General features: G+C 47.0%; 1 protein-coding gene across 1 annotated transcript in view; it reads left to right on the forward strand.

Moving 5' to 3' along the window:
* CALN1 (calneuron 1) overlaps positions 1-16,014 on the forward strand; it is a 107,967-nt gene extending 91,953 nt beyond the window's left edge. The window contains exons 4-6 of the mRNA XM_075033335.1: positions 9,510-9,663; positions 11,820-11,822; positions 15,887-16,014. Coding sequence (XP_074889436.1) covers positions 9,510-9,663; positions 11,820-11,822; positions 15,887-16,014 — 285 coding nt within the window. The remainder of the gene's footprint in view (positions 1-9,509; positions 9,664-11,819; positions 11,823-15,886) is intronic.
* Positions 16,015-17,454: the final 1,440 nt, after the last annotated feature.

Genomic DNA, 17,454 nt, shown 5'->3' on the forward strand with positions numbered 1-17,454 from the left:
CAGCATTTTCCATCACCAGACTCAAGTGACAGTATCCTCACATGTTCATTGAAAAACATTCTGGGTGCCCCTACTCGTGTCCCAGGAATCCTGTGTTATGTAGCCAGAAGGCTTAAGGGATGCTTTAAACCCACACTGGGTACAGGTGGGGGACATGGCAAGCAAAGCCAATACCATCTCTGGGGCACTGGTGAGGGACCGTGGGAGGAAACACAGTGAGCACTGAGCACGTAGGACTCAGAGGGGGTGCCCATCCGTCCCCCAGCCCCTGCCCTAGCAAGCACTGGGGTGTGAACTGGGACAACCCTGTATTTTAGCTTGTCAAATGTTAGTTTGCTGAATACCTGTGTTGCCAGCAGCTATAATCAGATATGGAGATGTGCGGGGAGCCGGACAGCACATGGGGAAAGCAGTAAATAGTCATTCTTGCCAGGAGGACAAGTGTAAAAGAGCTTAGCTTTACTCTCTCTGAATGAGCAACATGTAGCAATAGGAGTGAGGAAGTAATAAAGAAATAAGAAGTAGCAGCACCAGTATTTAGAAAATGCTATTTGAAGCATCCCGTCCATTGGGACAAGCGGGATCTTCCCAGACAGAGCAGGAGAGCGGTGCAGGGCGCTCAGGCTGGCTATGAGCTCAGTTCTGGGCTGCGTAGCTCTGCAGGAGCTTTGCAAATGATTTTCAGTATTGTTACCTTATTCCAGTGGTTCAGGTGTAAGTGCCCAGGGAAAGGGCTGTGTACACCAGTGTGCTACATCGTACTGAACCAGCAGCTCAGACCTATCAGTGCAGCCTGCAAGCAGCAGGACGGGGTGAGGAACTCATCTCCATCCCCACTGTGCAGGCCAAAAGTGATTTTTTTCATTATTGGACTGAGTTGTGGGGGGTTTTAAGATGAAATGTTATTTTCCGCATGGGAAAATGCCAAGCTGTCAAAACCTGAACTGGTCCCTAGTTGTGCATCAGTTCCAGGTGAGGGCATGTGGATGATGATATGGATGGAGATGGGGGGCAGCCGGGGGGAGCAGCCTGCAGATGACCAGTGGGGAGCTGGGGAGGGCACCCCAGCATTGCTCGTACTCACCAGGCACATTGCCCACAGTGAGCTTTTGTGACCTCCTCTGGGTGGATGGCTTCTTGCCTCTGGTACATGGCAGGCTCAGGACTGCCTCCAAAACATTTCTAGAAGGTTAACAAGGAGTTGGTGGGCATTTGTGCTCTCAGAGCACCCGTTCTGTCTTCCATTTTTATTTATTCTTTCTCTTCCTTCTCTGCACAGTCAGACAGGTTTCCTATGCTGAGCACCAGGCTGGGCAACACTGAGCCCCTTGTCCTGCTCCCCAGCCCCCGTTTATCCCAAGTGCTCTGGAGGGGAGTGCAGGACTTTCCTGCCCTGGGTTTCAGGCTGGCAGACACACAGAGGAGAGCTCACACGCTCTCACCCTATACACCCTTTTGCAGAGACTACCGCTCTTTGGCATGATCTTGTTCCACCCAGACAAGCTGGTAAAGGAGGTTGTTTTGACCCATACACAGAACAGTTTGTAATCTCCAGATGTCAGGGCTTCTCACAGAGCTGCGGGCATCCTGGCAGTCCCCCTCAGTGGTCCCACGTGGGGTGGCTGGAGGGACACGCGGCGGTACCCACAGGCCAGGCTAGTTTTGAATGCCACATCATTTCATAGTGCAAACTTAGGCCAGGCGCTTGGGGTTAAGGGTGCTGTGAATATGCACTTAAATCTGATTTTAATTTATCAACACGTGTACGATTCCCTGCTGACAAAGCTGCTGGGAAGAATGGAGCAATCTCCCATTAGCCAGCACAGTAACAAGCTCATTACTATGGAAATGAGCTTGTTACCCCTTCCCGCTGCCCGGCAGGCAAGGTGCTCTGGTGCAGCATCAGGGAAGGTGACTGTTCCCAAAGGCTGTGTAAGCAAGTGATAACTGGATGAGCCACCCTGAGCCCAAGGGGGGGTGGAAAAGCTGTCACAAGTGGCTGCGTGCTGGGATAGCTGCAGGGCAAGTTGGCCTGGGGCACATCCCACCGACACGGAGACAGGTCGACCGAGCAGACAGGCCCTTGTTGTGTCACACAGCCCTAACCACCATGTGGGTAAGCATGTACATTTATTTCTATAGGCGCACTGGTTCCTGCTGGGCTCCTTGAGCCTACGTGCTCCTGGCACTGGGAGTCCATATGTACAGATAGGGCCAAGCACAGCCTTGTGCTTCCCGTGAGTGATGGGAGAGTGGGACGGAGGGTGGCTGTGCTGGCTGCTGGCACCCAGGGCAAGCAGGGCACTCAGTCCTGGGCTCCAGCCCCTGGGCTCCATCCCCTGGCAGGATGGGACCATGTCTTTCTGCAGCAGCAGACCTGCGTAACATCGTCTCCTGGGAGGAGGAGATGATCCATCGATGGATGGAGCTCTACTCCCTCTTACAGGCTCATGGGGATTGTTGGAGGGAGCTGGGAGCTGCCAAGGCTGAATTTATATCTGCTGTCCTGCAATAAGCCCCTTCTCCACCTGTGTGTCACTGGGACAGTGACAGAGCCCTGCACGGTGGCCATTTAGCAGAGAGGACACCCAGGGCCTCGAGCTCGTCTTGGCAGGGCGACAGCACGCTCTGACTACCCTGCCAGGCTGTCTCCCTGCAACAGACATCCCAAGGGAAAGGTGCTGTTTGCTCCATCCCCACAACCACCCCAGGTTAGGGTGAGGACATTTGTTTCCTTCCCTCTCTTACCCATATGATGTTCCCTACAGGAGAGCTGACAGCACAGAGGGGCGGGTGGCTCGCTCTGGTCTTTGCTGAGGATTTTTGTACTTCAGCCCACTCTCGGGAGGCTTTTCCCAGCAGTAGAGGCACACAGCTAAACTGGGACGAGGTGGGGGGTGAATATTGCACTGGGTGCAGGGAGAAAAACATGCTCCCCCTTACACTGCCCCATCTTCTCCTTCCTGACCCCCATGGAAGGGCAGCAAGATGGGACAAGGCTGTTGTCAGGAGAGCGATGTGAGACCTCCGCAGGTGGCTGGGCATGGTCCCCAAGCAGAGAACGTGCTTGTGCGTATATGGGAACAGCCCCGGGCCCTTCCACAGACCACAGAGCAGCCCCGAGGGACCTCTGCGTGCTTCACCGTGGGCCATAAATGCAAGTGCACTGGCATGGAGCGAGTGGTGGAAGGATGAAAAGAAAAAGGGAGCCCTCCATCTTCAGTTTACAGCACGTAGTCAGCCAGCCTCCACAGGGACACGTGTATGGAGCAGAGCGAAATATATCTTCTGGGCTCTCATGGCCGGTGCTGTAGGACTCCCACCCCTCCTTCAAGTGGATGTGTGGGCCAGCAAGGCGGGGACAGGTAGAGGAAATTAGCTTTGCTGTAATGCTAGTCGTGATTGGGGGCATTGCTGCTTTAAAACCAGTAGCATGTTACAGGCTGCAAAAGGGCTTTGTCCCTCTGTCCCAGGGGGCCATGAGAGTCACTCCAGGTCCCAGGCTGGCAAATGTTCTCCCTTCAGTGGCGTGCTTTCTGTGATAGAAAAATATATAATGAGAAACCTTCTGATTTTGAGGGGATGTATGTCTGGACATTTAGAATGTATTTCATATGTTCCCATGTATTTTTTTTAATATATTTATATATCTATATATACACACACATATTTTATACTTTACACTTTATTATATATATATGTAATAAGAGAAAACTTTTTTACATATATATAAAAATATATATAAAAGCTCATCCATGAGCTTTTACAGTGGGGGCCTGCCACAGTACTGTGGATTGAAATGGCACTCGCTGCCCCTTAGGCATGAGTCCTTCAGCCTTCGCAGCACAGCAGAACCTCTCTGCAAACACAGCTTCACTTGCAGGACCTCACTCCCTTTCTGCACGGTCTCCTTGCCCCTCCAGAGTCCTGGCGTCTCCAGCATTCACTGTTTTCCTCTTGTTATAAAATTTCCGTGGCTGAGCTTATCTGGGAGGTACAGTCGGTACAAAACGGCCATTCATCCAGTCCCCAGGCAGAGATGGGAATACATTACATTCTGCGTGGAGCACACTGGGGCTGTGCGCTTTAATATATGGCCAACATGAAACATTGGTCCTATGGAAAAGTCCCAGATCAGTAGTTTATGAGCTCAAAGCCTGTCTGGCTCAAGGAACAGCTGCACAGTCTGCTGTGAGCCCTCACAGAGCTGCCTGTGTTCAGAGCCACTCAGAAACGACGTGACTGTGGTTAGCACAGCACAAAGCCCAGCTGCTCTGCAAAGAGTCTGGTGGGTTTTGGGCCACATCCCCTTCTGTGGCAGTTGGCTGCGAGTGTGGGCAGAGCTAGTCTGCGTTCGCCTTGCGGGTATTCAAGACACTCGTGGCCTGACATGCAATAGGTCTGAGAGCAAAACAAAGGTGTTACCTCATTATTCAGAGATTATTAAGGGCTACCCCTAACACAAAATCTATGAAATGTAGGTGTGGTGCCTAGGGACATGGCTTAGTGGTGGAATTGGCAGTGTTAGGTTAATGGTTGGACTCGATGATCTTAAGATCATAAGATCTCCTGATTTCAGCTGGGATAGAGTTAACTGTCTTCCTAGTAGCTGGTACAGTGCTATGTTTTGAGTTCAGTGTGCGAAGAATGTTGATAACACACTGATGTTTTCAGTTGTTGCTCAGTAGTGTTTAGACTATAGTCAAGGATTTTTCAGCTTCTCATGCCCAGCCAGCGAGAGAGCTGGAGGGGCACAAGAAGTTGGCACAGGACAGAGCCAGGGCACCTGACCCAAACTGGCCAGCGGGGTATTCCATACCATAGGACGTCCCGTCTCGTTTAGGAACTGGGAAGGGGGGGGCAGGGAATCGCCGCTCGGGGACTGGCTGGGTGTCGGTCAGCGGGTGGTGAGCAATTGCACTGCGCATCATTTGTACATTCCAATCCTTTCATTATTGCTGTTGTCATTTTATTAGTGTTATCATTATCATTATTAGTTTCTTCTTTTCTGTTCTATTAAACCATTCTTATCTCAACCCATGGGTTTTGCTTCTTTTCCCGATTTTCTCCCCCATCCCACTGCGGGGGGGGAGTGAGTGAGTGGCTGTGTGGTGTTTAGTTGCTGGCTGGGGTTAAACCACGACAAGGGTCTATTCCAACTTAAATGATTCTATGATTCTATGAAGCTTTTGGTTTTGCAGACCCAATTTTCAAAAGCACCAGGCAAAAGCTTGCTGCTCTGCTGCTGTCTCAGTCTCCACTTGGAGCACTCAACTGCCCAAGATGAACTTTTTAGATGGCTTACATGGGAAACCTGTGCCCAATAGACTCTGGAAAAATAAGTATCCAAGTGCTCTTCTAGCTAAAACCATCACTGCCAGAGAAGCCAGTCCCGCCTCTTGTTCAGAAGAGGATTTTTATTGATGTGGCTTCAAAAGATCTTGCAGGTCACCAGAGTAGCCCTGCTATCATTGCTGCAGGGTCCCAGCCTGGCATCATCCCATCTGCACGGCAGTGAGGCCAACTTAGGATTCAAGAGAAGACCCTCCCACTTTTTTTAAAAGCAGAGCTGATATTAAAGGAAATTATCATAAGTAATATTTCAGTATTTAACTCTTCAAAGCAGCAGGCTCTTCCCATAGGGTCATTTCCCTGCATAGAGCAGAAGGAAAGCATACCATATAGGACACAGAAGTATCTGAAAAATATGCCAGGAGTGAAACAAGTGCTCTGCAGGCATGGCAGCTGTCAATCAGCTGCAAATTTTGGAAATTGGGGGTAGGGAGACTGAAGGAACTGGTAGGGACTCTGCTTTCATTCCCAGCAGGAAATTTAAATCAAGGAGAAGTCAGGAAGCTACAGGCTGGATTGGATCAGGTCCACTTTCCCTTCCAGATGTCTCCTGGGACAACATCCTCAACTCCAGGAAATGTTTCTCTTGGGGACAGTTACTGAGGTCCATCAGAAACTGCAGTGGACAATTCCTGGTGCTCTCCAAGAAGCCAGACATACCTGTACAAGTACAGGTTTTCATTCAGGGCACTCACTGCATCACTTGGGGCATTTAAGCCTCAGCATTGGGCACAGTTTGTTTCTATATCACTGCTTACAGTGTATTCCAAGAGCACCGGTTCAGAAGCAGCATCATTGATTTCTTCTAATTATAAATCCTATAGAAAGTTTTCAGCTTGCAATAGTCACAGTTTTCCTCTAAGTGGAGCCAATAAAAGTTAAGAGTTGCTCCCTGGTTACTGTCATTACAACAATAAAAAGCCAGAGTAATTGAAAAGTGAATCAGGGAAACTGCCAGATTGGAGAGCAATGATAATAGAAGAAATTACTTGGGAGCCCAAGCCCAATGCAAAGTCTTGTCTCTGGCTGTACCAAGCTTGAGCCCATTCTGGACAAACTCCTGTGCTGATATATATCTAACAGAGGACATGCCTCCTGCATGAAAGTACTGGACCATAGAGCAAAGCAGGAGCAATGGCCAACAAAGGCTTGCCAACAGGCCAAACACTCAGTACATGAGCCAACAAGAGTGATTTTGAACCCCATCTGAGATGGTTCGTCTTCCTAAAAGGTAAAATGACAATGGAAAAAATAAAAAAATATTTTTTCCCTATATTAGCATAAAGCTTAAAAGCAAAAGCTGGAGATGTAACAACAGATGCATGTTTGTCAAGAGAACAATTATCTCCCACTAGATAGATTAACTGGTACAAGAACACCCAAAACCCCACAAGTCATTACTGTTTCCACATTGTTAGAATTAGACGATAACCATGGTTGTGTTTGTAACCCAGGTAGCTTGAAGGAAAGCAACAGGTAGCATCACAGTAGACTCTGCAAAAGCTTGTTAGTAGCAATGCTGGTATAGCGGGAGACCAGCAAAGCCTTCTAAGAGTGAGAGGAAAGGAGCAGCATGTGTCAACATAGGCAACGTGTGTCCCGAGGTGAGTTTTCACACCTGTAGTTCTGGAAGCAGACATGAAGGAGCAGAGAGCTGATCTGGAGCTGTTGTTCTTCCAACACAGTGAGGTAGATCCCGAAGCAGTCAGTTGTCTTTTACTCTCACAAGAACAGGATGCATGCACCATATTGGAGGTCCCTCATCCTCAGCTACCCTGCCCATGTAAAGTCTGTGAGCACTTCCAGTAAATAAGTCCTATGGAGGCTCACACATCCTTGCAGATATCCTCAAAAAAGGATGCAAATAAAGAGCAGGTCTCAGAGACACTGATCTGGGTTGTGAAGCACTCACAGGAGTGAGCATCCATCTGGTGATGGGTGAACACAGGTTTTGGACAGCTTCTAGAAAGACTGTTCCCTGAAGGGGGAAAAAAACAAATGCATAAACTACAGCAAAAAAATTTGTATTGGCCTCAGAGAACTGTCCCTGAGCCAAGACCAGGAAGAAAACTCCAACACAGGTTGAACATCACACCCTGATGAGATGGGATGGGGTAACCACATGCAGACAGGCTGCTCCTGTTGATATGAAGTGACCACTAGGATGAAATTATGGATTTAGCATATGGGTGGACTCAGGAAGATGCTGGGGCTCAAGTTGAGGTTTGAGTTTCCCCAAGGCAAAGACCCTAGAGGAATACAGGATTAGGTGGTAGGTGTGAGATCATTGCTTCTACCTCCATGGCGCTGGTGTGCAATCAGTACTGCAGGAAGCCGACCGGGAGAGCTGCAAACCCTGGGCAGCCTCAAGGCACTCTGCAAGTCTCCACTAATGACACCTCCCAACACCACTGTAAGGCAACCATATGAATTAACCCGCATTTCCACACCTCTAGTTGCCAAGAAAAACGTTTTTTGTAATCATGCTCATTGTGAAGTACACAGCTGCTCAATTTTACTTGCTCTTTTTAACGTTAAAGAAAGCAGAATACAGGTGGTGAGATTTCTTCATGTACATCAAAGCAGGCTGGAAATTTGTGACTAAATACCAGGGGGATTTGCAATACAGCTTTGAACTGTGCAACAAGGAGCCACCTGTGACAATAGTGCGCTCGCTATTTTTAGCTGGGCAGTGTGAACGCTGAATCCCTGAGGAGCAAGGACAGCAGCAAAAACACCAAACCCACCACACTTGCTTTGCAGAGAACTCATCTGGGGCAAAATCAGGCACTTTGGCTTTTGCCCCTGCTCTCCACTTTTCTGCAGATTTTCTGCACCAGGTTTTTGATTGTTGCAGGAAATAAACAAGTAAATAGAATTGTAGAAATCAGTGCTTCTAAGGATAGATGGATAAATATATATGAATGTGTGCAAATCTGCCTATACACACAAATACTCATAAATCTTTCAGGGTCCAGATTTAATCAAAAGGCACTTATTTTTCCTAGTTAACCACTTTGAGGATTAATTATTTTGCATCTGTGCAATGAGGTGTGCAGCAGTGGTTGGGGAAGACAACCTTAGATAATGCACCAAGCAGCTTAGAACTGATAAGGTTTGTCCTGTCCTTATCAGGCTGGGGGCAAAGGAGCGGGAATTTCTTGCTGCAATGTTTCCAAAATGCCGGCTATGCAATCTGATCACACGCTATCGCCACACTCTCAGTTGCAGAAGCGGGCACAAGTTTGCATCGCCTTTCCTCCACTGCAGTGTTAAGCCAGAGGGGTTTGGCCCTTCTGAGGTTTCTCGAAGGTAGGTAGTTTAGAAGAGGGTGTACAAGTCCTGGTGCTCACTGTTTGCTGTAACCATGCCTGTGTTTTGGGCTATAAGGCCTGAGAGCTCAAGATGCTGGTCAGAGGATGATCCTCTGCAGCACAGGGGGAGACTCGGGCTGACTCACAGCATTTCCATCCTTCTTTACTGACTGCACCGATGGCTCAGAGGGACTCGTCTCCTCACCTGGCACTGCAAGTCAGCCAGCGTGAATGCCCTGTCTTCTGTACCATTAGCAGATATTAATACCACAAACATTACACATATGCAAAGTTCCTCTGCCGCAAAATGTTCATTTCTACATATTCTGCAGCAATGATCTGGTTTTAATATCTGGTGTGCGTAAGAACAACATTTACCTACTGGATCTACAGCAGAAGTCAGCTAAGAGGGAAAAGTTCTCTGCTTGTGCTCACTACGCAAGTACAACTGGAGAGTTAGAAGGAAAAAAAGGGGCAGAGACAAGGTTGTGGCTCATGGCAAGGTGTAGGAGCTACCAAAGGAATCTCTCAGCATTTTATCTCTGTTGGGATGGCCAGGACTGACACTGGATTGCTGCAACTCCAGGCATAGGGCTGTGTTCCTCTACTGCTCTACCGGCATTAAGCAGGCTGGCAAGAGCTCTAGCAACATCCATTTGCAACATTCACACTGTTAGTGTTAAATGAACCCAAAAGAGCAAAATTTGCAAAGTTATATTGAGGTGTTGAAATGAGGTTGAAAAAAACAGGAGTAGGGAACTGTGACATACCCACATGCCTCTCTTCCTCTGAGTACCACGCCTGTTACCGGTGGCTGAATTTAACTCGGTCCTCTTCCCACAGTTCGACATGCAGAGGATAACACTGGAAGAGCTGAAACACATCCTCTACCATGCCTTCCGGGACCACTTAACAATGAAGGACATCGAGAACATCATTATCAATGAAGAGGAGAGTTTAAATGAAAACTCTGGCAACTGCCAAACAGAGTTTGAAGGTGAGAGAGAAAGTTTCTGTGTTTCTGTACAATTATTCTCTTTCTGCTTTATCTGTAAAAATTACTCTGATCCATGACGTGCAATGGGAAAGAGTGCATGGAATTAGCATGGAATTAGCATGGAGCTTTTTTAGAGTAAGTAGCAATGACACACTTAGAGAGCTCAGGAGCTGCTGTTAGCCTTCTTCCATGTGGTCTAAGTAAAGCTGATCCTGTTTCAGGCAGGAGGATGAACTAGTGGGTGCTTTGCCTTATGGCCCTCCTTCCTCTGATGGGATTCAGGCAGAGAGATGTGCAGCCCGTGCTGAGGTGAGTGTCTAAGAGATTGAATTTCCCTACAGAAATACACATATCTCTCTCAGCCTACCATGGAAAGACTTTATTGGCAGTGGGTCCTGCCCTAGCAAGCTGTGATAGGCTCCACCAGTTTTCTGTTGTCTTTCCATAAGCAGAAAATGTCTTCCTGGGGTTCTGGGCTCCCAAGAAACAGCTCTCTCCCAGCTGTTGGTGGGGTGAGTCCTCTCTCTGCATTGTAACACCGGCAGAGACAGCGCATCTGCACCCTGCTGCCCTGCACACCTCTTGGTCAGCACTGGCGGGACCACTGGTGTGGACCTGCAATATGTCACACAGGTACGCTCCAGGACAGCTCATCTCAACACATGTGAGAGTGTCTGCAAGATCAAGGTCTAAGCAATCTTCAGAGGTTGCTAGAGAAAGGAAAACCTTTGCTTCGGCAGCTGTTGCTTAACACAGCGTCCTCTCAGCAGTGCCACAAGATCACTAAGCGATCAGAAACCGAGATCAGAGACAGCCTCAACTTTTACAGTGGATTTTGCACTTTGAACGGAGCTAACGCTGGCAAGAACATTCCCCATTTTAAGCCACCTTGGGAGAAGGATTTTCTTGGCCAGAGGAACTTGTGCTGCTCCGAAGTATTGCTGGTTGGAACATCTAAACAGATACAAATCATCTCAAGTGTAGAAAAGTCCAGGGAGATACCTACAGAGAACCTCAGGGTTTGTGCACGTCACCCTGGGACAGCTAGTGTGCTTTCCCCCCCACAGCAATGCCACTTTATATAGGCCATTTGGGGGGAAATTCTGATAATCTGAGGGGTCAAATAGCCTCTGAAAGGGCACCAGGCAGAGACACTGAAGCGTCTTTAAAACAAAGCAAAGGATAAACATATTAGTGCAATTCTCAACCTGGCTAATTAATTGGATTCAGCAGCTATATCCAGCACACTCACCCTCTGCTAAATACTGCAGAAAAGATGTAGAAGAGCACAGCTGAATTTTAAAAAGCCTGCAGGAGGGAGGCAAGAAGCAACACTCTTCGAATCAAGCCAAGCAACATTTTTTTTGTTCCTCCTGGAGAGCAGCAGGGAGGAAGAGATGCTTACTTACATGAATGGAGTTGTTAGTCCCCACTGACCTGCTGATTCAGTGGAGACATGTGCCAGCTGTCACCACAGCGAGAGCCATGCAGGCTTCTTTCAGCTTCAGTACTTGGGTGAACTATCCCAGTCGCAAAAAAAAAATGGGTCCGAAAACCTAAATGCTCAGCATCTCATTTTGGAAGTCCCAGCTTCCAAAAGTACAGCAAGAACAGCTTTTCTCGTGGGATGTTGGCATTGCTGGTGCTAGGCAGAACCTAGAAGCAAAACAGACCCTTTTTTAGATGTTGTTAGAAATACACACACACACGCACAAATCCACCAGAGAATAAAGATCAACTGAACACTGTCAACAAAGATGCAAAGTTTTGCTTCAAGTCCCAGAAGAAGGGGACAGTTCTGGTCCATGGGAGCTCTGACATGAGCATTGCTCCCAGGAAAGGCAATCTGGGAGCACGTTGCAGCCCTGCAGCTCTCCAGGCTGGTCATGCCATTACCTGAATGCCCCACTTGTGCCCTTGGCGTTTCCATTTCCCAAGCACTAAGATCCCTACAGGCCTCAAAAGCAGAAATGATAGGGCCTGATGGCATGGATCAATGGCACTAAGGGAGAGCTGTCATAAAGGTTAGACAGCATCTCAGTCTAGCTTTAAACAGCTGTACAGAAGCGTCTCCGTGTAAGTCAGTCACCCTTTACTCCTTAATTAGTAGAGTGAAGGAGATACTTTTTGGGTATAATTCCTCGAGCTTATGTTAGGTGGTACCTTGGGATGAGATGAATTGCACCTTAAAAAGCACCTATTTCTTTCAACTGTAAAGGTAGCCTAAAGGGACTAGCTTAGATGCTCACATCTATATTTAATGTACATTTCATCCACCCCATTGAAGTGCCTTTAATTATGGGTAGGAATGAAGCCAAGATGAGCCCTGATGGTTTTCACTGAGATTTGGAAATGGCTCCTAAGGGAAGAGACATAGCCCATACTTTCAGTAGTACCTTGCTGAAATAGGGAATTTCCACTCACTGTCACCTCTGGATATGTTCCTGCCATCAAAGAGAAGCCCCAAAACCCTTCATCCTGTGGACAGACACATAGCCCCTTCTCCACACCTGGGGTTAGCTGGCTCAGCCCCACCAGGTGCTAAGCAGCATTGTACAGGTAACATCGTCATTGGTACAAATATGTGCAAATTTCTGTCATTCTCACAATTTTGCCATCTTGGCTTCTTGTCATAATAAGGTCTTTACAACTGTGTAATATTCTTCCTATATCAACATGGATGATATACCTTATCTCTCTCTCCCACACTCATATACACACACAGAACCACACACATGCTTTAACCCAAATACAATATTCGTATTATGGTCAGGGACAAGGCCAGGATTTTGTTCCGTTCACTCTGAACATTAGAGTCATTTGCAAGACGTCAGATCTAGGCTTACATTACAACTTTCCCTCCTACGCATTTCTAGGGGTTTTCATTTGCCGCCTTCTTGATGAAGAGCAAAGCAATGAAAATGCCCAACTCCTCTGTACAAGCAGCCCACACCAGCTCTGCTGATAAAGAATACAACCAGAAGGGAGGCACAGTTATGTCTTCAGCCTTTCTCTCAATTTTTATTAATGCTGAGGGCAGGAGAACGAAGTTGAGAACCAAGGAGAGTGTATGTTTTTATGAGAAGAGACACAAGAAAAGGACAACTGTTTGTAGTGACATTGCACTACAAAAAATTTATAGTACAAAAAATCATTTGTCTGGCAGTTCCCTTTATCCACTCAGGACATTAAGCTCATGGCAAACAAGAGTGCCAGCTGCTTATGGTGACCTGTGCTGTCTGCCACGAGTATTTCACCCTCAACCCTGACACTCAAATTAACTGGAAGTACAAGAGCTGCCACAGCAACCCTCCCTGTTCCCCCCAGAAAAGCACTAGGAGCATTCACTCCTCAGCTAAGGGCTTGCGAATGAAAAACTGACTTCTTAAAACAAAAATAACTCCAGTCAACCAGAGAAAGCAAATATCACTCACCTTTGGCAGGGTTATGACAGAAGCCACTATAAATACACTGTAGCTGTTCCTGTTTGCAAGCCTTTTTCTGCAGACGGGAAGGCTCTCAGTGCTTACCCTGACCATCTCGAACACACTGTGGGCATCGTGACCAGCCCAGCAGCTACAGCCAGTGGACCAACGCACCCTGAAATGGGCTGGACCCGTTAACCCCATGTCCTGGTGGAGAATTTATAGTGGTGGTAGCTCTGTCTCTGCCACTAGTGACACCATGGTGAGTCCTGCTCACCAGCCTGTCCTCTGCATGTTGAGAAGATGAAGGATGACACAGCCTCAATTTGCCTTTTCTTCTTGAGATCTCATTTATGTTGGATAGCCCGTGAGTTGCTCTCCCCCCTAAGAAGGGGCCAGGACATCTCCAGAGGAGCTTCAGGCTCTGACCACGTTCAAGGAACCAGCTCACGTCCAGACCCTGGCATGTCCCATGGGTATTAAAAACTGCTGGCAACAAAATGCAAAACAGATTGAGCATCCAGCCCTGCAACAATGCCAGCTATGGAAACAAGCAGGAAAAAGCACAGATGACATGCTCAAAGGTTATATGAATTTGGAGAAAGGAGAGAACTGAGGGTGAAAACTCACCAGTTAGCGGGGGGGGCAAATGGGTCTTCGCATGTAAGAGCGCAATTCACAGGGCAGCACGTAGTTGTGTTCACAGTGAAGAAAGTCAGTAATTTCAGCTTCTTCATCTCCCTATGGATTGCAAGGGGGCAGAGGAACTGTAATACTCATCTTCTTGCTGGAGTAATTCCTGCTGAGCCCCAACCAACAGCAAGAGGTTCTCTCTGGATCTGCAACACCTCCACATTTCAGCACAGATCTTTCCCCTTTCTTCTGGAGTTATTTGGCTATTTGGTGTACCTTCAGTTGGTAAAGAACAATAACAATTACTTACCTGGATCCTGCTGCCTTAAAGCTCTATTTTTACTTGATGGTATAACAGCAGACTGAAGAAATTGTTCAATTCAGGGACACTTCTGCAAGAAACACTGAACATGCTTTACTCTTTTCCTTTGAATAGGACAGTTGCCATCACAAAAAGCCTTGGCCAGTCTTCAGCTGCTGCTCCCAGTCACCATAATCAGCACCAGACCCCCACACTGAATGGCAATGGTGACCGTGATGGCTTGTGTCACTGTTTTGTCTGCTGGCTGGGAGTGTTTTCAAAGTACAAAAATAATAGAAAACTAAAGAAAGAAATAACTAAAGCTGTGATTTAACAAGCTTTTCAAAGTGCCAGGGCATCAAGCACAAAACCAAGGAACCACAGTATTGATTCTGTGCATTATAAAAGTGAGCGAAGGAATCAAGGAGTAGAGCAACGCAAGAAAAAAGCAAGTAATTTAGAAGAGCTGCCATGAGGCGTATTTCATTATCTGCACAGAATATAGCAAGTCCCTTGGAGCACTGGTAGTGCAGCATTTCCCTGCCATGGGCAGTCTGACTCAAAGTGCTGCCTAACAAGGGCTTCTTGTGCCGCTGGTGCTGAGCTGGTGCTGGGGCACCACATGGGAGCTGGGATTAGGACACAGGCACTGCTAAATCCTAAGAGGAGGTGAGGGGGGATGAAACAAGTGTTCAAAATGCAGCATTTAGTGCTCCCCGCTCTCTGGGCAATGAGGTTCAAGCCTGGATCAGAAAAAGGTTTTTTTCTATATATTCTAAAAACATTCTCCCTGACTTTTCCAAACATGGACACTTGGAGCCTTTTCCTGGTTGCATTTTAGATTTATTGTAATTCTGAGATTGTCGTCAAACATCTGAAAGTCCCCCATCATCAGAAGTCCATCCATGAGGAAAAGGCAATGGGTACATCCCTTGTCAGGCCAAAACAAGACCATGTGTTACTGCCCATAGCGGCAGGGCAGAATTATCCATCCTGTGTGTGAGGATCTTCTGGCTTTCTGTGATTATCTCGGGGGACCTTCAAGGTCTTTTCAAACAGATTAATCTTTATAGTACCCCAATACCACATATTGTTCTGATATTCATAGTTAGGGAGGCTAAGAGAGAGAGAGATGAACTGGCTTTAGCAAGTCACAGCATGAATCCTCATTGATGAACTTTGGAAAAAAAAATTAAATAAGCCAAATGCTAAAAAATCCCAACTCTGTCTGCATTTTAACTGCTGCAAAATTACTCTTACCGCTTTTGATGATTATTCTGCAAGCATTCATTTGGAAAGGTTCTTAATAAGTCTGATTTTTCTTATGCACAGAAAACCTAAAGACAGTTTGGAAAAATGACTAACGTACTGTGCATAATCATGGGAACTATCACAGTGGTTTTTTAACTGTGGTCAGGGAGCACATCTTTAATCTCTGCTCATTCCCAGTTGACCTGGTTGAGTAGATGGGATTCACCAAAGACCAACATTTCCAATTAAAGAACTTTAGGGAGAACTTCATAAAGAGCTTAAAAGAAATACACAGATAAACCAAAACACACCTACGAGCATTTGAAGGGTTTAAAAGCCAAGATGAGAGAGAAAGGAATTCCTGCAGTATGAGAGGGTGGTCTAATGTGAAAGCTGGTTTGGAAGCAATGAAAGGTAAGGTGGATTATTTGGAAATGTCCCAGCAGGGAGAGGTAAGACTTGGCCGGCACAGTGGATCTCTGAGGTGGACTAGAGGGCTAAGCCAAGCTAATAATCAGAGGCAAAGGAGGATTTCTGAGCTCAGCTGATCCTAGTGGAAAGCAAAAACATTACTTTGGTTGAGCATCTCATCTTTCCCATGTCTTCCCTGCAGTGCACGCCCAGAAGCAGAACAGACAGACCTGCGTACGGAAGAGCCTTATCTGTGCGTTTGCCATGGCCTTTATTATAAGCGTGATGTTGATCGCAGCCAACCAGATCCTGCGGAGCGGCATGGAGTAGCCTCTCGCCATGACACTGTGAACCAAACTGACCATGCATGCGCATGCCACCGGGTGAGCTTCCCCCGAACCGACTCTCACACGGCAAAGAGACAGAGGCAGGCAGATAAAGCACCATTCGACAAGGAGCCTGAGGCCAGCAGCGTAATGTGTCTTGTGAATCAACTACATCCTTTTGGCAGGGACATAAAAGGGCTGTCTTAATGCTTTAAAGGTTTTGTTTCCTAATGCAATAAAAAAAAATATACAGGAGTCCCGAATTATTGCTTCAAAACAGCAATGGTAACTTGGAAGAAACTTTCATCCAGCAGCCTGTTTTGCAGTTTTAAAGAGGCACGGCCTCATGACTTATTGCAGCAGGGCTGTGTTTTAACCTAGGGGCCGACTGACTATTCTGCATAGCTCTCCGCTGGGCCCACATTCCCAGGAAGTTGATCGTAGCATTGCCACGAGCAAGTTCTGTTCGTTTTATTTCATGTACTCCAGCTTCACTTTGTTTTTCCCTTATGACCATGCCTTTGAGTTTATGGCATTAGAGGGGAGCTAGAGCATCCTTGTACAGTATTTTCAGAGTAAAAAAGAGGAGAATTTGCCAGCGTCATACAAAATTTCTATTTTTGATTCATAAACACCACCTTTGACACAAGACTGTGGGGTAGCATGAGTCCATTTGCAATTTTTTTCCAACCGTGAATCAGGGCTTGAGAAGTACCACCCATTCTCACACATGGGCATTTCTGAGATTTGTGCACAGTCTTCCAACCGACTCTGCAACCACCAGCACCAGTTAAAACTCCCTCTATTTGGTCCTGTCTGCATATTCAGCAACATTTGCTTTCCAGCAGTTTTGCCCTTCTTCTATATCGGTCTTCAATAACCTTATCTGAGATGAAACTCATGAGGAAAGCTCAGAAAGAGCTTTCCTCCCCTCTCCTTGCCTGCGCAATTTTTATTTATTTCATTTCATATGCCCTGGTTGTAATTCGCAGTGAAACCTCTGCGTCAGACACCTTCTCCTGAGAGAGGTTATATTTTCGCCTACATGGTAGTGTGTGGTTTTGACCAGCCAGCTGCTCCAGTCCCTCCCAGCAGCTGTCCCACCACTGTCCCACGGGCAGGCTCCAAAGAGGGCAAGCTGAAAAGCAGACTGCAGCAAGAGAAGAAGGAATCAAACTAGAGCCTACCACCACATGTTACATAGCATGTCAGACTTTCAGATCCTGCAAGTGTTACTTATTTTTCCTGGAAGAGACTTTAATGAGCAGCAAGGAGAAGATGGAGTGATGCAGTCTAGAGACACAACACATCCCATGGAAAGCACAAGGACTGGGTGAGCCTGGAGCCAGGATTACACTGGAAAGCATTTTTCCTTTTAAACTTGACATAATCCTTGCATTTACCTTCAGATGAACTGTGCACCTGTATGTGACCCCAGGAGAGA

This window comes from Buteo buteo, chromosome 7 (genome assembly GCF_964188355.1).
Source record: "Buteo buteo chromosome 7, bButBut1.hap1.1, whole genome shotgun sequence".
NCBI classification, from domain to species: domain Eukaryota; kingdom Metazoa; phylum Chordata; class Aves; order Accipitriformes; family Accipitridae; genus Buteo; species Buteo buteo.